The sequence below is a fragment of the Rattus norvegicus genome, chromosome 6, assembly GCF_021556685.1.
Source record: "Rattus norvegicus strain SHRSP/BbbUtx chromosome 6, alternate assembly SHRSP_T2T, whole genome shotgun sequence".
Taxonomy (NCBI): Eukaryota; Metazoa; Chordata; class Mammalia; order Rodentia; family Muridae; genus Rattus; species Rattus norvegicus.
Window position 1 is genome coordinate 47,879,157 of NC_141539.1, and position 21,983 is coordinate 47,901,139.

The 21,983-nt window shown below is 42.9% G+C and overlaps 1 protein-coding gene across 50 annotated transcripts in view; it reads left to right on the top strand.

The window, feature by feature from the left end:
• Positions 1–223: 223 nt before the first annotated feature.
• Kidins220 (kinase D-interacting substrate 220) overlaps positions 224–21,983 on the top strand; it is an 88,705-nt gene continuing 66,945 nt past the window's right edge. For 20 of the 50 annotated variants that reach the window (XM_087552023.1, XM_087552024.1, XM_087552029.1 and 17 more), the window contains exons 1-7: positions 224–381; positions 6,023–6,163; positions 13,026–13,124; positions 14,319–14,417; positions 15,693–15,791; positions 16,441–16,539; positions 19,822–19,920. In XM_087552023.1, coding sequence (XP_087408149.1) covers positions 6,056–6,163; positions 13,026–13,124; positions 14,319–14,417; positions 15,693–15,791; positions 16,441–16,539; positions 19,822–19,920 — 603 coding nt within the window. In that variant the 5' untranslated portion in view covers positions 224–381; positions 6,023–6,055. 50 annotated transcript variants of the gene reach the window in all.

Sequence of the window (21,983 nt, forward strand, 5' to 3'; positions counted from 1 at the left end):
GGCTACTTTGACTCTGTATTAAAACAAAACAAAACAAAGCAAAAACAAAACAAAACAAAACAAAACATCTGAAGCCAAACCAAACGAAGAAGCAATGACTCCATTCCTTTAAACGGGAGGGAAGGCCATCAAAGCCACTTTTCAGCACCTGCCACTCTTCCCACACTGCCCTCCAGGAGGCGTGGCTACCCGAAGCACCGCCCACCATACGCCCACGTGACCTGTCAGTTCCTGAGTCTCAGGAAAATGGCCGCCGGGCGTGGTACGGGCACTTTGCTAATAGCTGTGCTCTCTTGGCGTCGTGTCCTCTGACAAGGTCTGCGGCCCTGTGAGCTGGCTCTACAGAGCCGAGGGCGGAGTCCTCAGCCAGGCCGAGATACGGTCAGTGCGAAGGCGGAGAGGTCGGATGAGGGCGGGCGACGGAGGGTCTGAGGCGTTGGGGGTGGGGTGGGGAGGGGGACGAATCTGTAAGTGACAGCGGAGAGGGGGAGGGGGCCCGGATCAGAGGCCGGGTGCGGGGCGTCGGGGCCGAGAGGACGAGGTCGGTGCAGCCGAGGCCCGGAACACTGGCGCTCTGTTGCAGCGTTCTAGGGTGGGCACTGGCGGGGACTCCAGGCCCTGGCCACTTTCATTGCTGTCACACCCATCACTTAGTGAGTACCTCAGCTGGGCTTACTTTCTCGGTTGCTTTGCTTTTCAGTGAGGAGAGTTGTTTTCCTCTGTGCTTTCTTCGCCGAACCCACTGCCCCATTGTCCTGTGCAGGCTTTTAAACGCCTTGCAAAATGACGGCAAGCCCCTGATTAGAACGCGTCCATGTTTGCTTTGTCAGCCAGCAGTGTGGGAATTTGCATTTTTTTTTCTAGGTTGTCTTCCCGTATAGAAAGGTTTAAACCGTTTTAGACCATTTTCTCTCATTAATAACTGTTTTTGGAGCGCTCTGCTCCCTAGAGGTGCTTGCTAAAAATGCAGCGGTTTTCAGAGATTCCCATTTCTTGGTGTGGGGTGTGGTTGAGGACAAACCTCTTGGAGGTGATTCTGATAGGTTAGTCCCTGCTCATATTTTGACACTAGGGAAAACAAGACATCTACATTAAAAGGAAAAGATACATAATTTATTTTTAAGGGCGGTTGGGTGTTTGGTTCAGAGCCAACATTGGAAATGCTATGGCAAGGTGCGTTCTTTGTTCTCAAGCTTTCCACGGACAGTCTACTTGGTCACTGATTTGGGGGTGCTTGTTAAAAATTTGTTTCTGAGCTCCACCATAGGTCTGCCAAACTGGGACTCTTTGGATGAGGAGACAGTATACAGTATTCGACATGCTTTGCAAACAATTGCACAGCCATTTGTGAATCCCTTTAAACACTCTGAGAATGGTTTCCAGACTTCTTTTAGGGGTCTCACTTCCACAATTTCTTCTTTTCTTTTCTCTTTTCCTTTCCTATCTTCCCTCCTCCTCTCTTCCTTCCTCCCCTCCCCTCTCTCCTTTCCTTTCTTTCATAGGTCTTAATATGTAGCCCTGGTCTCCTTGGAGCTGACAGAGATCAGCCTGCTTCTGCCTCCCAGGCCCGTGTGCCACCACATCATTCTCTAATCCAGCTCTTTAATGGCACCCCACAGCCCCAGTCAATACCAGGGTGGCTGGTGCGAAGGGGCAGACACATGTAACTTGATACCTGCTGCCTTCCTTCCTAGACTTTCCCATCTCCTCCTTCCTCTCCTCTCTTCTTTCCCTCTCCGTCTCATAGCACTTGAAGGTGCCCTTTCTCTGGTGTTCGTGACAACACTAACATTGTTTTTCTTTCCCAGTCACATGGTTTATTTATTTTTTTCATCTAGAATAGCTCAGGATATTTTGTTCTGCCAAAAATTCAAACATTGGGAATTCTATTTTCTTAAACTTAATGTCTTGTATTTCCTTTCCACTTTAATTGCCTGATTCCTTTCCTGGAGGCAGTTTGTTTTGGTCTCCAACTCATGCCTAGAGTTCTGATCCCCCCCCCCCCCAGTCTGTATTGTGTATGTATATACTGTTAAATTATCTCTTCTATGATCCTGTGTGAGCGTGTCATCCTCTCTTCCAGCTTTTGCTGAAGAATGTCAGTTGTTTAGAAGGCATAAGCAGAAACTTTGGGGAAAGGAGACTTCCAGGGTCAAGGAGAGCTCAGGATACCTGTAGCTTCATGATCTGTGTCTCAGGGTTTACACTTAGGCCTTACTTAGGAAGAGGCTTTCTCTGTTCATAGCTGTAAGCTCGTTCTCTGATGATTGTGATTTTACACATCATCAATAGTGACCTGGACAGTTTTAATTCCGATTCTGGACTGGCCCAGTTTATCTTTTGAGTGTCACATGTACAGATTGCTAGTGTAGCACTGCGTGGGGCTGATAGTAGAGAGTATACTGTTGAGGTTGGCAGGGGCACTGTCTGTGCACAAAGACCCTTCAACTTGACCATTCTCTCATGAGACCCTGCTTGTTCTAGGCCTGTCATGGGCTCTGGAGACATAACAGTGGAGACAGACTGGAAGCGTAAAGAGACACAGATCTAAGCCATTGTGGACTTTGAAGCTATAGCTGTCACTTGTATGCAGGATGTGTTTTGGCTTATTGGGAGTATAAATACTGGCATTTCAGGTTGATGAACATGGGAAAATTCATGATTCTACCAACACTGGGTTGGTTCTACTTTATGCCAGGCACTTCTCCAACTGCTAGAAATTGAGCAGTGAACAGAGCCCTTATTCTTACTGAACTCCTTGTTGGGGTAGGAAAAGAAGGCTAAATAGGTAAATAGTATACTGAGTCATGCTAGACACTATCCTGGATAAAGCTGAGTAATGGAATGGTGACAGTAGTGGGCGGCAAGAGCTGTTTTATACTTAGAGGCTGGGTGCGCTCTGATCAGGTAACATTTGTGTGGAAACGCAAGATGGCCTGAATAGAGTGAAGTAGAGACTAGTAGGAGACGAACCTAGGAGAAGGGGCAGTTGAAGCAAGGGATTCAAAGCTAGAGCTAGGAGTGCCATGCAAGAATTTGATACTGGGTTTTATTCTAGCACTGAACAGTGTATGCATTTAAATAGTCGTGATGCTGCTTATGCAGTTCTTAGACCCCCTCCTTTCATATAGCATAGGCATTTTCAACCAATGCAGGTTTGTTTGAAACATTTGATGACAATCTATCAATTCCCTGTGCAGGATTGTATATCCCTAGGCTTAAAATCTGTGCTCCTGTACTGCCTGAGTTTGTGTATACCATTTGCATATAGGTGCCCTGGGAAGCAGGCTCCCCTGGAGTTGTAAGAGACTGTGAGCAGGGAACTGAACCCAGATCCTCTGTAAGGGCAGTAAGTGCTCTTCCTCCTCAGATCTGTGTTCTTGTGAATCTTTGTCCACATTTTTCCTGGTATTAGAATTGCTTCCTAGGTGTGAAATTATTGGATCAACTAACTTTTTAAAATTAAGGCATATTGATAGAATTAATCTACATGTTATAAAATGTACCTTTGGGTATGGTTTTGAATTTTGACAGGTCCATATGATTATATAACATCAGTATAATCAAGAAGAGGAAATATCCATTAATTCTCCAATTCTCTTGCATCCCATCTTTTGTCTTATACCCTAGTAACTCCTGATGTTTTTCTGTCTGGTCTGGGTGGTTCTTGTTCCAGAAGGTTATGTTTGCACGGACTTATATAATTTAATAATGGTGTCTGCCCCCTGGTCCCCGAGGGACTTCCTGCATATGAACCATGAATCCTATCAAGGACCCCAGAATTCTCAGCTCCTGGGAGGATCAACTCAGTTAAGTCCCATAAGCTTGGCAAGTTCTAATGCCATCTTCTAAATCCAGCATGAGGGTCAGTGATACAGTCAACCCAGACCATCTGTGAGCCTGCGACTCAGCCAGGCTGCGGGCACATGCCTGTAATCATGTTCCTGGGAGGTAGAGGCAGTGGGATCAAGTTGGAGGCCAGCCAAAGATATGTATTAAGAGTCTGTTTCAAAAGCATACAAACAAACAAAAACTAACCAATGTAACAAAACAATCAGACAAAAAGGGAAGTTATCTGTTCCCAGAGTAGGTTGGGAGGAGCAACAAGTTTCTTAGCAGAGGTAAAGTTTTTTATTTTGATGAGCCCTGGTCTATCAGATTTCTCATTTTTAAACCTACCGTGCTTTCACTTCTCTGTCAAAGCAGTTTCCTTGAGCAGTGTTGTGCTTTAGGTGTTAGATTTAGGTTAGTCTTCAGTTAGAACGTGTATAGCCGGCACAGTAAGGGCTGAAGGGTTTGCATGTGGATATCCCATGAGCAGACTACTTAAACAGTTTTAGAATATACTTATTTATCCTTTGACAATTTAATACATGTATCCAATATATCTTCTATTGTACACCTACCCCACCCCTTCCACTTCCTCCAGATACCCTTCAAATTTCTACTTTCCCAAACCCACATCCTAGTGTTGGTGGTGCCACCTCGAGCAAACAGTATGCTTTTCTAGTGGTGGAGACTGGCAGAGAGCAAGGAAGTGGTCAAGGGGTGGGCATGCAGGGTTACTGTAGGGCAGCTGAGGTTATAACTTCCCATGGTGAGGTGGAATTGCTCAGAGCATGGCCTGGCAGAATGAGGGACCAACTATGGGTGTGTCTGACGAAGAGAATTTAGCAGACAAGCTGAGCACCAATGCCTGAGTAGAATAGTGCGTGGCCATATAGTCAAGGGTCTGAGGAAGCTGTAGGACGTAGGCTCATAGGTATTAAAGATGTTAGAGGCCATTCCACTTACAGTCCTCTGCTGAGAGGAAAACATTTGACTTTTCTCTTCTGAGAAACCATTGGAGGGCTTTAAGTGAAAGCCCATCTAAGTCCATCTTAGTAAGTTAACAGTACACATCTCAGCGACAGCATCAGTCACCTGCATGCTGGTTAAAGACTTAGATTCAGAGACCCCACCCATACCTACTGAGTCAAGGCTCTGAGAGAGGGCCCAGGGATCTATGCTTTAAGCCCTTCCAATGATTCTGATGCATGCATATCTAAAGGTTCTTTTCTATTTTTGATTGATAAATACTAATTTTATATTCTTACATGTTATGGTATAGTGTTTCCATGTGTGCATGCATTATGGAATGATCAACTCAGGCTAATTAACTTGTTCATCTCCTCACATCCTTATAATTTATTTGATATGAGAACATTTAAAATCGACCCCATTGGCTACTTAAAAAAACACTATATGTTATTGATAAATGGAAGATACAGACCACAGAACCTTTTGCCCTGGTCTGACTAAAATTTGTACTGTTGAACCATTATCCCTTTTTGTGCCCATCCCCACATCCCCGCAGTATCCCCTAACTCATTTAGAAGCTCACTATGGATGCCTTATAGACAGAGAGGGTCAGAGAGGCTGCGTGGAAGTAGGGAAACTAGTTAGGAAGCTGTGAGATACGTCAGGATGGCTTGTACTGGGCCGGTAGTCATGGGGGCAGTGAGAATAGATACGAGAGCCAGAAGGGCTTGCTGTATTACAGTAGGCCATATATTGGATTCCGTATCAGGTGAGGAGGCCAAGGCACAGGTAATTCTAAGTCTTGGGCTGCTGTGACCTGAGGTGGGGATCAGCAATAGGCATAGCACCACCTCCCTTGTGCTTGGGGTAACAGTGATGAAGTTTGGGGTGCGTCTGGCTTGGGTTTTGGATGAATTAAGTTTGATATGCACCATGAGTCTGGGAAAGGGTATCTTGTCAGCATTTTGACGGTTGGGCTGTGGGGATCTTTTAAAAATATTTCTAGGGGTTGGGGATTTAGCTCAGTGGTAGAGCGCTTACCTAGGAAGCGCAAGGCCCTGGGTTCGGTCCCCAGCTCCGAAAAAAAGAACCAAAAAAAAAAAAATATTTCTACCATTGGAGGTGTGTCTGAACACATTTAGGGGTAAAACTGAAGTATGTTTGATAACAACTTAGTTTATTTCTAACCAGAATGTACATTTTGTCTGACTTGTTTTTACAGGTGAATTAAAGTCGGCAATAGATTTCTGTGAAAATGTCAGTTCTTATATCACAGAGTGTGATAAATTATGTGGAAGAAGAGAATATTCCTGCTCTGAAAGCTCTTCTTGAGAAGTGCAAAGATGTAGATGAGAGGAACGAGGTGAGGCTGAGACTAAACCCTTCACGGATGTGTGACTGCTCTCTGCACACGGCGCTGTGCTGTGGGTGAAGGATGGTTCACAATGTGACTTCCTGTTGAACTAGTTCAGTCTGTGTTTTAAAAGCTCTTTCCAGCTCATATGAATTGTCGAATATTGAGTTTAGGCTTATTGACCTTTGCCCTGACGAGGTGGTAAGTACTCAGGAGGGTTGGTCCTTAAAAGCCAGAGTGCCTCTGGGAAGCTTTACAGAGCGTATAGTCCTCCTCTTTCTTCAAGTTCACCAACCAGGCAGGATTAGGATTAAATATTTTTTCACTGAAGTCTGAGTTGTTTGTTCCATACACCTTTGGATTTTAGATGCTGCATGGTTTGGAGAGTATTATACAAGTTATGTTACTGTTAAATAACTAACTAGTAAATGTTAACTTACCTAAGATATTTCTGTTAAGTGGTATGAGCAAAAGCATTGCTAGCTAGTATCTCATCAGATATAGTATGGTGCTGAAAACTAGTGATAGGGCATTTAGGAAATAGTAAGCTTTTAACTGTCAAAGCATGTATTTAATCTTAAAAAATCTTAAGATATTTAGATTATTTTATTGTTTTATGTGTATGGGTGTTTTCCCTGCATATGTGTATGTATACCTGGTACATGCAGAGGTCAGAAGAAGGCACTGGAGTGAAGGGATGGTTGTGAGCCCCAGGTGGGTGTTGGGATTAGAACCTGGGTTCTCTGTAAGAGCCACTGTGCTCTTAACACCTGGGCCATCTCTCCAGCCCCCTCTTTCTCTTTTCAGGGCCAGGGATCAAGCTCATGCCCTCACACATGCTAGAGAAGAGCGCTACTGCTGAGCTGTATCCATAGCCCTAAAATTTATGCTTCTAATTTTGATTTTTAAAAACTTTTTGCTTCTTTGTGAATTTCACATCATGCACCCCACTCCTATTCATTTCTCCTTCCCTCCATATCCACCCTCTGCCCTTATTACCTCCCCCCCCAAAAGAAAACAAAAGATAAAAATAAAATAACAACAAAGAAGAAAAAGAAAACACTTGAAAATAAGCATCTCACCGTGTCAGCTCCGGTGTGTCGCACGGTACACCCTTGTGCTGGGTATTTCCCTGGTGCAGAGTAGGCTGCGTAGTGGACTGAGGCTGCACATGCTGACTCAATAAAAACATGAAGCCAGACTTTAGGAGATGAATTTTGCATGTGTTTATAAACACTCTAGAGGGGATTTAAAGAGAGCACGTCAAAATGCTTTGGTTTTACTATCATTGTTGGAAGAAGAATACAGTCACTGAGAAGACGTCTTTGAGGGCAGTAATTATGTAGGTCTGATTCACATTCAAAAGGCATAGAAATGAGATCCTAGGAATTAGAAGAAAAACCGCATGTAGGCGGTTTGCGTTGCCGCCTTACAGGGGAGCTGAGAGGACACCCCTTGAGAAATTCAGCTGCTGTGGGGGTTTGGTTGTTTGGTGTGTTTGGGCCTGAGATCACAGTAAATATAGAGGAGAGGCATCATAGTCAGCTTATGTGTATTTGTGATGGAATTTCATAGGCTGGTAATGTCTTCTGACATAGTTTTAGAGCTTAGGAAGTCCAAGATGAAAGGTTGGCGTTTGGTGAGACCCTTCTTCACAACATAGCAGAAGAGAACCTGTGTGTGAAAGAGGATATGGAAAAGAACTAGATGGGAAGGGAAGGGAAGGGAGTCCAACTCTCCTTTTATTAGGCTCTCATTGCTACAGCAACTCACCCACTCACACAGGAATGACACTGATCTGTGCTCCCATGATCTGGTTGCCTCCTCAAGTCCCTGCCGCTCAGTAATGTTGTATTGAATTTCAACATGTGAATTTTGATGGATACATTCAGGTAATAATGAAGGGTTAGTGGGGTTTTAATCCTCTTGACTTTAGAAAGCAGTGGGCTTGGGTGTTGGTGGAGTATGTGAGCCTAGGTATGGAAGACACTTAGTAAGGCATTACGTTCCCATAATAGCAAGTTACTTTTTATCTCTTTAGCTCTGTATGTTGGGTTGAACAGGAAGTAGCAGAATCTATAAATAGGCTTTAAGATTCAGTTTTCAAGGTAACTCTTCTTCTGTCTTTAGGAATCTAACAAGACTCCTTGGCAGCCTTTCCTGAAACTTTCTAGCTAGTGTAGCCTTGAAGTTTAGGTGAGTGAGTGTTGTTGTAGAAATATAAAAATAAAAAAGGGTATAGCTGTCTTTTACCCGCTCTAGTGCCCCAAGATATCTGCTAGATAGCTTGGTGGAAACATATCCCAACTCTGTGGCGGCCCAGTGTCTCTTGCTGCCACACACTTTCCTACACTCAAACCATCACATAAAATAACACACAACACAATAACCTGTGACCCAATTGGTAAGATATAATTGCCCACTTAAACATACAAAGCCTGGTACCATCCATCCCTAGAGAACATTAATAACAACCTGTAAATACACAGAGCAGAATCTTAACATCACCTGCCATGGCTTCTCACCCTCTCTCCGTCTCGGGTCTCTCCCTTTCTCTCCTTGTCTCCTCCTCTTCCTTCAAACTTCTCTCCCACCCATCCTTCCTTCTCCTCCAATGACAGACCTCCTTCTATCCAGTACCTGCTCCTCACCTGTACTTTACAAATTCAATGGGGAGGTGGTTCTGGTGAAGTCAGCTGAGTTCTGAGTAGTGACTAGGCAGCAGTCCTTGGGGCAGTGGAATTAGCATCAAAATACAGATAACTTCAGGGCAAACCACAACAAGTGAGGATTTGTTTTTCTCACGAATTGAGCTAGAAGAACCTTTTTGAGGAGGAGGTGGTGGTGGTGGTGGTGGTGGTGGTGGTGGTGTGTGTGTGTGTAACTTCAGGACACCCTGAGAACCCAGGCTCCCTTTTTTGGGGGGCATGTGTTACTGTCAGTTTCTTCTCCTCATCTATCTTAATACAACCCAGCATTCTGCCTGTAGACTGGATAAGAAGAGGGCAAAGCTTGCCTGAGAGACTGGACGATATGACAGTGTTACAGCAGCAGCCTGTGACAGTTCATCACGCAACAGTCATGATCTGAGGCTTTTCAGTTGAGCTTAGAGCCACTCCCAACAAAGTCCTGTCCCTGTGGACACTAGGAACAGCTAATTTACGTAAGAGAAAATATGACTATTTAAGTTTCTCACAGCAGGCAGTTCCAGTTAATTGGGTCAAACCCACCTTTTTTTTATTTGTCTAATAGGTATTTAATTACATTTTAAAACCCCACTTCATGGACTATGAGCTATCGTGTAACTGTCATGCCCAAACCAGAAAATTCTTCTGAGTCATTTTTGCAAACTATTACATACAATTTATGCATTCTTGAGGACTTGAATTTAGGTTCTTGGCTGCACATTTTTCTGTGTTGTACCAGTGACCCTTGATACGAACCTTGAAGGTGTGTATGGCATAGTAAGTGATGCAGTTTTATGACTCAGAGTCATAAATGCAGTGTTTAGGTTACTCTGCGTAACTGTGATGTGCAGCTTGCTTTCTTATGAGTGTTTGTCTACAGTATTTTAATTTTGTTTTTCCTCTTTCTCACCTCTTCCCAGATCCTCCCCGTCTTCCTATTCATTCAACTTTCTCTTTCTCTTTCTTTTTCTCTCTTTTAAAACAAGAAGCAACAAACAAAACTCCACAAAAACAGAAATCAAGGCAAACAGACAAAAAGCCAGTACAACAACAACAAAACGCCAGAGGAAAGCAAAGTTGAAAGCTCTCAGAATACCACTGGGTTAATTCTGTGTTGCCAATTACTCTTGGGCACGGGCCTGCCCTGGAGTATGGTCTGTAGGCTCAGTGACACTGTAAGTGTTTCTGCTCTGACAGCCATCCCTGGATTAGTCCTTCCTCCTCCTAGATGCTTCCCTTCAGTGAATCTCCTTTATGAGATTTACTGCCTGGAGTGGCTCTGTGGAAGAAGCTGAGAAGAAAAGCAGCAGAGAAGACAGGACAGCAAGCTTAGCAACACAGTGTGGTCCTGAGCTCCTCAACTCAGCTGGGGATACCCTCCCCTGGGAGCTGCATGGCCTCTGCTGAGGAGACTTCCTCAGAGTTTTAAGCTTCCTGAGCTCCTGAATCTCAGGATACGCCTCCCTTGGGACACTGTCACTGTCACATCTCAAAGCTGTGTGGTTCCTGGTTCCTAGATGTCTGCGTCCCAGGATACCCTTCCATCTGAGCAGACACTTACAGACACTCCCCTGGAACAAAGCAGCCTGGTTTTCCCTTTGCCAGCCTGGTGTCAAATGATTGTGACTTCTTGGTTAGAGGTAGAAGCTGTGTCTACTTTGACCTTTTAGTTCTGGGACCTTCATGTGGCTTGAACCTGTCCAGGTCTTGTGCATGCTGCTACAGTTTCTGTGAGCTCATTTTGCACATTTTTTTTGAATGGTCAGTTAACAAATTTAATGTTCAAATGATAGACTTTTCCACTTGAAAAATCTGTTATGCATGGTACCTCAGCCTCTAATGAGTGATGTGGCCACACATATAATTAATGTCATTGCAAGAATGCCTATGTTTATGTGATTTACTTTCTACTTCTTTTATACCAGTATTTATGCTTAACTCTTTACTTGATTATCCTTATAATAGCATTTGTTAAAGTTTGCCAATTATATTTTTTTTCTTGTTTGACTGTTGTTTCTAAAAGAGTTTTAAACTCTTGATATTTCTGTCCACTCATTCATTTTAGTCAACAAATATTTGAGTATCTGGGTGGCACTGACCTTCCTTCCATCTATAATACTGAGTACAAAACACAGTAGGCATGTGTTCTACCTTTATGGATGGAGTTTTAGGAACTTTGAGGATCACATATAAACATCAGCTGGGAGAGGCTGGAGGTTAAGGTCACTGACTGCTCTCACAGAGGACTCAGGTTCAATTCCCAGCTCACACTTGTTGACTCACAACTCACACTCTCTGACTCCTGTCAGTCCTAATCTGATGCACTCTTCTGGCCTTTGTGGGCACTGCAGACACACAATACACAGATGTAAATGTAGGCCAACGCCTGTACACATACAGCAAAAAATATTCTTAAAACCAACTGGTAATCCTACAAATATAGTTACAAATGCTACAGTAAATGACGCTTAAATACATAAGAAGGAAGAAGAAAGGTCCATGAGGCCATGTGGGGATGACAGAAGTGAGGGGGAGAGGTGGGCCTGCCCTCCTTTCTGTCTTTGGAGCACTGGTAAAGATTCAAGTTGCTGTCTCAGAGATTAGAGGAAAACACTGAGGGTTTGAAGCACAGGGATATCAGTTTGGCATTAAAAAAAACAAAGCCCTGAAGAGATAACTCAGTCAGTTTGACCCCTAGAACCCAGTAAAAATGGCAGGCATGGGCTGGCACGATGATTTGGCAGGTAAGGTGCCTGTCATCAAGCCTGCCAACCCATGTGGAGAGAGAGCCAGCTCCCAAAAGTTACATTGTGATCACCACACACCATGCAGAACACAAACAAATACATAAAGATTAGTTTTTGAAAACTAAGGAACACAGTGGCACGTGTGCCCAGTGTTGGGGAGGCAGAGAAAGAAGGATCCTTAGGACTCACTGACCAGCTAGTCTAGCTCAGTAGGTGAGCTCCAGGCCAATGAGAGACCCTGTCTCCAGGGAGGTGGATGGTGTTCCAGAGAATGACACCCGAGATCATCCTCTGGCTTCCATATGTATGCATACATGCACACACACACACACACACCCCACACGGTAAAAGCACATGGGCTAGAGAGTTGGCTCAGCAGTTAAGAGCATTGGCTACTCTTCCAGAGGACCCAGGTTCAATTCCTGGCATGCACATGATGGCTCACAACCACTTGTAATTTCAATTCCAGCGCTTCTGATGAACTTATTATGCCCTTTTCTAGTGTCCATGGCACAGGGCACACATGCAGTGCATAGATATGCACACAGGTAAAACACCCAATATGTATAAGATAATAAAAAGTAAAGTCACAGATATTTCCCCTCACATCAATACACAGTAAGTAGGTGCATAAATGTTTATATAATTAACTTACTTTTTGGTGCAAACTTTTCCCTTTTTTAACTTTTCTGCCTCAAATACTAGATGTTTACTAGCTGATAGCTTAACTTGGTGCTTTCTAGTCTGTTCTGTGTCTTGACTGACCGCTATGGAAAGTGAACATGTTGTGCTGTGCTTGCTGGAGCTTTATCTTAGGTCCATCTGTCCAGGCCCTGCCCCTGTTTTCTGGGCAAGGAAGCTCTCTAGCTCTGCATTCACGTTTGGAAGGTGGAAAATATGCTTCATGAGTTAAACTACACGTGCAGGTCATTATGTGTAACATCTAGTTTTTATTATCTTCTCTGTCTCTGAGATAAAATGTGTATAATTAAAATGCTATTCTATAGCATATTCTATCTAGAAAATTAGGTCACCATAGGTATTGTGAGATTTTGTGTATATTGTGGTAATTGTTTTCCAGATCCTAGTACTATGCATATTTAGTGATTCTGAATGAATTCATAGCCCCTAAAAGAGATTACTAATATTATGAGGGTTACGTTTTTAGTGGCTTTGATATTCATTTTTTTTAATGGAAATTGAACACAGGGCTCTGTACATTTGAGACAAATGCCTATTGGTGAGCTATATACTCTTAAGTTTATGACTTTTAAATCATCAGTAAACCAAACCTTTAGGTTTAAAGCTGTTGATAAGTTAAAGAAATACAGGAAGCACACCAGTGCTTTGCGTACCTTTGTGAAAAGGTCAGTGTAGTGGTATGTAGTGAGAGCACATCTGTTGCTAAGCTAACATTCTGACCTGTTTGTTCTCCAGTGTGGCCAGACGCCGCTGATGCTGGCTGCGGAGCAGGGCAATGTGGAAATAGTGAAAGAACTGTTAAAGAATGGAGCCAACTGCAATCTGGAAGATCTGGTATGCATACAACCATTTACTCACTAGTCTTCCTTTTCTTTAATTTGTTCATAAAAAGTGCTTAAAGAATGATGATTAAAAGTTGTACTTTGAGGGCCGAATGTAGTAGTTTATGCCTTTAATCCCCATCTCAGCACTCAGGAGGCAGAAGCAGGCAGGTTTCTGAGTTCCAGGTCAGCCTGATCTACATAGAGTTCCAGGGCTAGCCAGGGCAACATAGTGAGCCATGGCTCAAAATAAGTGAATAAACAAACAAATAAATATTTTAAAAAGTGCTTTGCCTAGTGTGCTCCAGGTTTTTTGTTGTTAGTTTTGTCTGTTTGCCTTTTTAATCAAATGATAAGTTTTTGCTTATAAGCAGGTATTTCAGCACCTCATGTTTTTTCCTGTGTTCATGGCACCCCTGCAGCTCATATCTGTGGGCCCAAGTATCTGTAGAATATTTCACTGTATGGCCTATGCTGTTAAGTGATTCTCTCCAGTTATATTGTTTCTTGGTAATGGTCCCTTCTGATACTGCTTCTGAGGGACAGATCATCATCCAGTTTCCTTTGAGTTCCCAGTATTCTTAGAGTCACTTTCAGGATCACATGGCTACATTATTTTGCTTTGAGTGACCATTCGAATTTTTTGTTTTTTAAGACAGGGTCTCACTGTGTAGACCTCCTTCTGCCTCTCTAGTGCTGAGGTTAAAATTGTGTGCCTCTATCCCCAGAGTGATCATTTGAATTAATTCACTCCCTAAATAAAAGTTAGGACAATTCTGTTCTCATAGTTCTTTGTCGCAGTCTTTTAATGTCCCCACTTGCAGCTGTACTGTGCGATTGAGTGAGTGTGCAAGTGTGCGAGTGTGTGAGTGTGTCCTCATGATAGATTGCAGGCTCTTTAATTTGTGGGACAGTTGCTAGCTGCGGATTGCCCTTTAGGTTTTGGTGGCCGCTTCTCTCCTTTCTACAAAATGGAATGTGAAAGAGGTCCAGGGCGAGCCTGGACAAGCAACAGTGGTACTGTTCTCTGCACAGTCCTGGCACAGATAGGCAGGCGACATCTTCAGGCAGCTCCTTTGTTCCACCGAAGTTAGAGTGGCTCACATGGTATCCATTGGACAATCATTTGGTCTATAAATCAGGTGCCTCCCTCACTTTGGAATGCTGTGCTTTACTTTGAAACGCGCTGTTTTGCCTGTTTCTCAAGGATAACTGGACTGCCCTTATATCGGCATCTAAGGAGGGGCACATCCACATTGTGGAGGAGCTGCTGAAGAGCGGGGCCAGTCTGGAGCACCGAGACATGGTATGTGTGCTGTTCGCAGGGCGGCACTGGTTAGCTGACAGTTACTGACAGTAACAGACACAGGAAACCGTCTATTACTCTATTTTTAAGACAGGGTCTTTTAGTGTTTTATGACTTGAGGTTGGATGTGGGAATGACTCAAAAATGTTTTAAATGCTGGTGTTATAGTGTCTCCTGTTTAGAATAGTCATTACTTCAGTTTATCTCAGAACTAAATGTTCTCAGCTCATTGGGGGGGGGGGTGTGATTCATAGCTTAGTACTTTAAGAAAACATATTTTGGGCTGGAGAGATGGCTCAGTGGTTAAGAGCACTGACTGCTCTTCCAGAGGTCCTGAGTTCAATTCCCAGCAACCGCATGGTGGCTCACAACCATCTGTAATCAAATCCAGTGCCCTTTTCTGGTGTGTCTGAAGACAACTATAGTGTACTCACAATAAATAAACAAACAAATAAGTAAATAAATAAGAGTTAAAAAAAGAAAACTTATTTCATTTGGATTGGATTTAAAAGGTACATCAGATATTTTAAATGTTTTGGGTAAGTTATAGGCTTTAGAATGTCAGTAGATTGATTTATAAACGCGATCTGTCCAGGCCGCTGTCCATGAGCACTGCAGGTCTCAGAGGACATGGTCTGTAGTTACTGCCTACCTCCTGTTTGGTTATGGTCTGGGTAAGGTATAAGAGGGAGAAAAAGGAAAATTTCCGTCTTATTCTATAAGATGTTTAACTTTTTAGGAAGTCAATTTTAGCAATCTAAGCAAGGAAGGAAATCATCTGCCTTGGCACATAAAGCACACATCCCATCCCTCAGCTGACAGGTTTACAGAGTTTCGAAGACACTGCAGCTTTCTGTCTCTCTCTTCATAGTAGACTAGGCCACAATCTTACTTCCATCATCTTATGCTCTCAGACCTAGGGAGATAGTACTTTCCTTAGCTTGGATGTGACATGCACCTGAATATTAGGCCCCTCTCCCCCTTCCCTGCTTCTCCTTGCTTTCTGGGTCAGTCAGCCAGACTGACTCTGAGAAGGATGAACATCCCTAGTCTAACTTCTGTGGTGTTTGCTCTACAAACTTGCAGTGATCACTTGTAGACTTAGCAGATTTTGTTCGGTTCTTGTTTAGTTGTATATTTCTGAGGGGCGTAAGAGTTTAAGACTATTGTTGTTATGAAATAGTGGTATTACAAGGATGCACATAGAGAGAGTCTGATTAAAGTCGTTCCTTGCTGGGGATGATACGGTTTTCCATGCCCCTTTTTATTCTACAGGGTGGATGGACAGCTCTCATGTGGGCGTGCTACAAAGGCAGGACCGACGTGGTCGAGCTGCTTCTTTCTCATGGTGCCAACCCAAGTGTCACTGGTTTGGTAAGCACTAACAAAAAGTGAACTTACAGAATGCAGGCTTTTTATGCTTTACGGTGGATAGAGACTTTTCATATCATACTGAATGTCATATAGAATGCTATTTTAAGACTCAGTGAGAATTTTAAGACAATGAGAATTTTGTACACTGTCTTTTTCTCATCTTCTAATGAGAAAGCAAGTCTTTGAACTCAAATGTTAACCATAATTGTGTAACATTTCAGAAGGAGTGTGAATTTCTTAGTTACCTTATCTGTGCACCCTTACTCTGTGCTTCTTGAAAAGACATTTACCATGAAGTCATACCATTTTTTCTACACATTCTATTTTTCTTACCTTGTATACATTTCTAAATTTTTAAACTTTTATTCTACTTATTAATCTTTCCTATCAGCTAGGTAATCACATTAAATAAGTTAACTCTGCAAAAATAAATGTGTTGATAATATATGCATTATTTAGTCTTCACACATCTTAGTTGTCAGTTATATGAGTATTTGTGTTTTAAAATGGAGAATGGTTTCTAACTTGAATTAGAAACCATCACTCTTTGTGTTACTCCTGCTGATATTTTCCTAGTGAATTTGTGTTGTAAATGTCCATCTAAAGACTGTCTTCTCCCCCGTCCTCGCGTACCTGTGTATCCCAGCAGTATAGTGTCTACCCAATCATCTGGGCAGCGGGCAGAGGCCATGCCGACATAGTGCATCTTCTACTGCAGAATGGTGCGAAAGTCAATTGCTCCGACAAGGTGAGTTGCAGAGTCTGTCCAGGTTCTGCTTTGTGCTATGGTCACATATTCCAGGTTATAAATGGTTTCATTTGAAACATCTCGAATGTATCTTATTTTTGTATTTCAACATTTTCACCTGTGTATTCACAGGTTATAGATGGGTCCTGTATTTGTGTTATGGATCAAGTGTTCTCTTAATATTTATTACATTAAATTTATTATTCTCAAAAAAGTCAGAGCTAATGAACGCACATCTGTACTGTTTGAAGTTTTCTATTGGGGGCTGGGGATTTAGCTCAGTGGTAGAGCACTTGCCTAGCAAGCTCAAGGCCCTGGGTTCAGTCCCCAGCTCCAGAAAAAAAAAAAAAAAGAAAAAAAAAAGAAATGAAGTTTTCTATTTTAACTCTTCTTCCTGCTTTTTGTCTTGTTTGCTGTGTTTGTGGGACAGCGATCTTACAATTCAGGTCCAGTTCTCTCTCTTGTGCTTAGAATTCTAAGGCTGGTGTTGTGGAGATTGGAAGTAGGAATGGATCCGAAGTGTAGATGGAAGGGCAGACTCATAAGAGGGAAGGCTGGCAGAAGGCTGGCTAGGCAGGGAAAGCCTAAACTGTCAGGGCTTGGACCAGAGACTGAACAGGAGTGGAGGAGCAGAAGGGGAGGCTGGGCTGGGGAGGAGACATTGAGTATGTCCTCATGAAACGGAGGAGGATAGGACTGGGGTGCAGGAGAAGCGAGCCTGGCAGGGCGACACACGGAGATTCCTAGCCCTCAGGACGATCACCAGGTGACAGCCGTCTGGCCTATGTGCTGAGACTGTGGGAATGTGTCTGTAAAAGGAGTTCACTGAGAGGAGACCAGAATTTGAACTTGAGGAAAGTGGAGACATTTCCTGAGGTGGTTGAGCACTGACTGAAGAGCCCTTGGAGTAGACAGGAAGCAAGGTAAGGACGTTCCTGTCAGGTAGCAAGAGTTGTTTGTAATGATGTAAATGAGAGTATCTGCTCCTCAGGGTCAGGGTAGGCTGGCCAGCGGGATGGGAAAGAGAAAGGACAGACATTCTAGCACGTGTATCAGTCTCCTATGTCTCAGTCTCAGGAAGTAACAAATACAGTAGGTGTTCAAGGACACCAGTTAGGCCCCGTTCAGACAGCTAGGATGTCTGGGTGAACTGTGAATGTGTGTGTCTTTTAGCTTTGGTGATAGCTGGGTATTGTTTTGTGGGGTTAGAGAAGATGCTTCAGACAGACAATGTATTTCCTACAAAGGAGGAGACTAGGAACACTACAGATGTAGGAGTGGAATTGGGGAGTTTGTCCTGCGTCCCTTACCCATGGCCTTAAGTCTGTTCTGAGGCAGTGACTAAGACTATTGTTCTCCCTCACACCCTTCTCCTCTCGTTAGGCATCTAGTTCCACTTGCTGCATCCATATCCTCGTTAGTCTGTCATGAGGACCCCTCTATCGAGGGCAATGTGGGGTACAGTCTCCATGAACGTGGTCGTGAACGCGTCTGACATCATTCATAGACACTAGCCACATATGGCTATTTAGATGTTATGTAAAATGAAATAAAAGTAAAAATTCAGTTTCTTAGTCACACTCACTACATTTTACATATGTATAGTCATATATACTAGTGGCTTCTTACTGTATTGAGCAGGGTGGAATAATAGGGAATGTTTTATCCTTGCTGGACAGGCTGTCAGGGTTTATTAATGTTTATGATCATGTATAAATTTTATTGTACATAAAGGTCACTGTGGGTATTTACATGTCTGTTGACTGGCAGACTTCTCAAGAGCCAGCATTACTTTTAAGTATGATTTATAGTTCTTGATGCTTTCTGATCATGCCTCATAAAGGGTGCTTTTGAACAGTTTCTGGGCTGAAGATGTCAAAGATACAAGTTGATTTGGGGTTATGGTTAAAAGTGCAGATCTAAAAGCTTGGTGGGTCCATGGGGTTTTTGTTTGGTTAGGTTTGGTTTTGGGTTTTGGTTTTTTCTTTTAACTTAATTTAGTTAATTTATTTTTTACACCCCAGATTTTATTCCCCTCCTGGTCCACCCTCTGACTGCTCCATATCCCATATCTCCTCCCTTCCCCATGTGCCCCCAACTCCCAAGGATGTCCCCATCCTACCCTCTTTCCTCACTAGACCCTGGAGCCTCCAGTCTCTTGAGGTTAGGTGCATTTTTTCTGACTGAACCCAGACTCAGGAGTCCTCTGCTGTATATGTATTAGGGGCCTAATCGCAGCTGGTGTATGCTGCCTGGTTGGTGATCCAGTGTCTGAGAGATCTTGGGGGTCCAGGTTAATTGAGACAGCTGGTCCTCCTACAGGGTTGTCCTCCTTCTCAGCTTCCTCCAGCTTTCCCCTAATTCAACCATAAGGGTCAGCAGCTTCTGTCCATTGGTTGGGTGTAAATATCTGCATCTGAATCTTTCAGCTGCTTGTTGGGTCTTTCGGAGGGCAGTTATGATAGGTCCCTTTTTGTGATTACCCCATAGCCTGAGTAATAATAGTGTTAGGCCTTGAGGACTCCCCTTGATCTGGATCCCACTTTGGACCTGTCACTGAACCTGCTTTTCCTCAGGTCTTCCCCATTTTTATCCCAGCAGTTCTTTCAGACAGGAACAATTATGGGTCAGACTTTTGACTGTGGGATATCATCCCGCACTTTCTTCTGGAGATGGGCTGGTTTTTGGTTTTTCAAGATAGGGTTTCTCCATGATACCTGACTGTCTTGAAACTTGCTCTGTAGATCAGGCTGGAGTCAGAGATCCGCCTTTCTCTGCCTCTGAGTGCTGGGTTTAAAGGTTGGCTTTTTCTGCCTCCTGATAGCTTTGTTACTTTGACCCTGTTTTGGAGCCTCACTTTCTTGTGTGAAAATGTGGTGTTGTGACTTGTGCTTGCTTACTCTGTGATAAAGACTGCAGGCCTAACTGAGTGTGTGGAGTTGTCTGAGCTGCACTCCACCTTGCTGTCTGCCTCCTTTAGACCGTTAAGCCTTCCATCACACCAGAAGTCTGGGAAGCAGTGCATGCGCAATGAGAATTAGGGCCTGTGTGACTGTGGCGGAAGGGTTATCTAGATTATAAAGTTAAATAAAGTTGACCAAAACACATTTCATGCAAAAAAAATGACTATTCAGGACAAGTAAGATGAAGGAAATAGGTTTTTACCTAGGCCTGATTGATATAAATATTTACCTAAGAATCACCAAAATATAACTTAGTTTCAAGCTGCTTTCTTCTAGTACATGTCTGAAGTAATGTTGAATTCATTACCTGTTTTAATAGTACGGAACAACCCCCTTGGTATGGGCTGCCCGAAAGGGTCATTTGGAATGTGTGAAGCACTTGTTGGCCATGGGAGCTGATGTTGATCAAGAAGGAGCCGTAAGTACCTCTGCCTTAGCCATTCTAGAGAGTGATGGTTGTGCTTTAAGGGAGTATTTAAGCTAGCACAAACCTAGAGAAACTCCCTGCAGTTCTTAAGTGACTTCTCTTATAATTTAAATCTTAAATGATTCCTTTTTGAGATAGACTTCACTGTGTGTGTCCAGGCTTTCAATGAGCTCATGAACTTCTTGCCTTTGCTTCCCAAGTGCTGATATTTCTTAAATGTTACTAACTTTGAAAATAATAATGTGGAGGCTGGAGAGGTGGCTCAGTGGTTAAGAGCACTGTCTGCTCTGCCAGAGGTCCTGAGTTCAATCCCCAGCAACCACATGGTGGCTCACAACCATCTGTAGTGGCATCTGGGTTCTTCTGGTGTGTCTGAAGACATGGACAGTATATTCATATACATAAAATAAATGAATAAATTAAAAAAGAAAATAATAATGCTATTCTATAAAAACCATAATGAATACCTGTCTTTGAGAATCTGTTGTTAATTAATATACATAAATTTTGAGAAACTAAAACCTTCTAGAATAATTTTTAGTAATTTATAAAATAAAAAATTCTTGGGGTTGGGGATTTAGCTCAGTGGTAGAGCGCTTACCTAGCAAGCACAAGGCCCTGGGTTCAGTCCTCAGCTCCGAAAAAAAAAAAAGACAAAAAATTCTTTATATCAAGCAGTTTCCCACCCCACCTTTTAATTTAAAAAAATTTTTTTTTGAGATAGGGTCCCACTGTGTAGTTCTGGTCTTGTATTAGAGCAAGCAGACCTTGAACTCACAGGGATCTTCCTTTTTTGCCTCCTTAGTGCTAGGACAAATGGTATATGTCACTGTGCCAAGCTGAGTTTTAATTGTAATTGTAGGCAAACATCATGCTCCATTAAGAAAACATGTTTTGGGCTGGAGAGATGGCTCAGTGGTTAAGAGCACTGACTGCTCTTCCAGAGGTCCTGAGTTCAATTCCCAGCAACCACGTGGTAGCTCACAATCATCTGTAATGGGATCTGATGCCCTCTTCCGGTGTGTCTGAAGACAGCTACAGTGTATGCATATAAATACAAATTAATAAAAAAAAATTTAAATGCCTTTTCCTTAACGATGTAAAATGCCTTTTCCTTAACAATGTAAAGTGATATTAGACTTGGTAGGGTCTATGAATTATTTTTTCCCTCTCATTAAACAGAGGAAATTAGAAGTGAACTTTTAAGAAGGTTAAAGAATGGGGTCGAATCTAACTGACTACCAGTTATTAGTTCATTATTGACCACCAGCTGTGTACCTTATCCTTGCCAAGAGTGCTGGAGAGCCGTGGGGAGTCTCACAACAGCTTTTTCTTAAAGGTCCCAGGAACATTTCAGGAGCCAATGTTTGTGTGCAGCAAGCAGTTTTAAAGTACTGAGGGCTATTACTAGTATTTTTAAATTAGGTTAGACAGCACGTGAGGGAGTCTGAGAGGAGATCCCACCAAATCTCAGGACATCTGGAGCCCAGTTAAACTGTAGTTCATACCTGCCGTCCTAGATCAGTGGCATCCCGTGTTTCTCTCGTCCATGCTGGGAGAAGTGGCTTGTCCAGTCCCTGTTCTGGCTGCTGGAATCCAGTGGGGTCCTAGGGCCACTGACCTCTCCTGAGCTGTCGAGTAGATGAGGGCTGGTTATGGTGATGGCTCGGTGGTGAGGAATGCTTTAATATGTCAGGAAGGTGTCCAGTGTTTTAAAGGACTCCGTAGAATATGTTAATGGACTTTAGGAACTGTTAGACATCATTTATTAACCCTTCATTGAGATATGCTCTAATTCTTAATTCACTGTTTGTAGCTTTTTTCCTAAATGTTTTATATAAAAAACCTCTTAGTTTTAGTTTGATCTGTCTTACTTTGGGTTACTTAAACTAGAAAGTGTTGAATGTTAAGTGTGCCTTTCAATTTTGTTACATGAGTGAGAGGCTTTGTTCCCTGCATGTAGCTTCAGTGCAGGTTATCGCTGAGAGAACTGAACTCCGGTAGTCCATACATTACGTAACAGAAGTGTGTATCTTTGAAAACTGAAAATACCG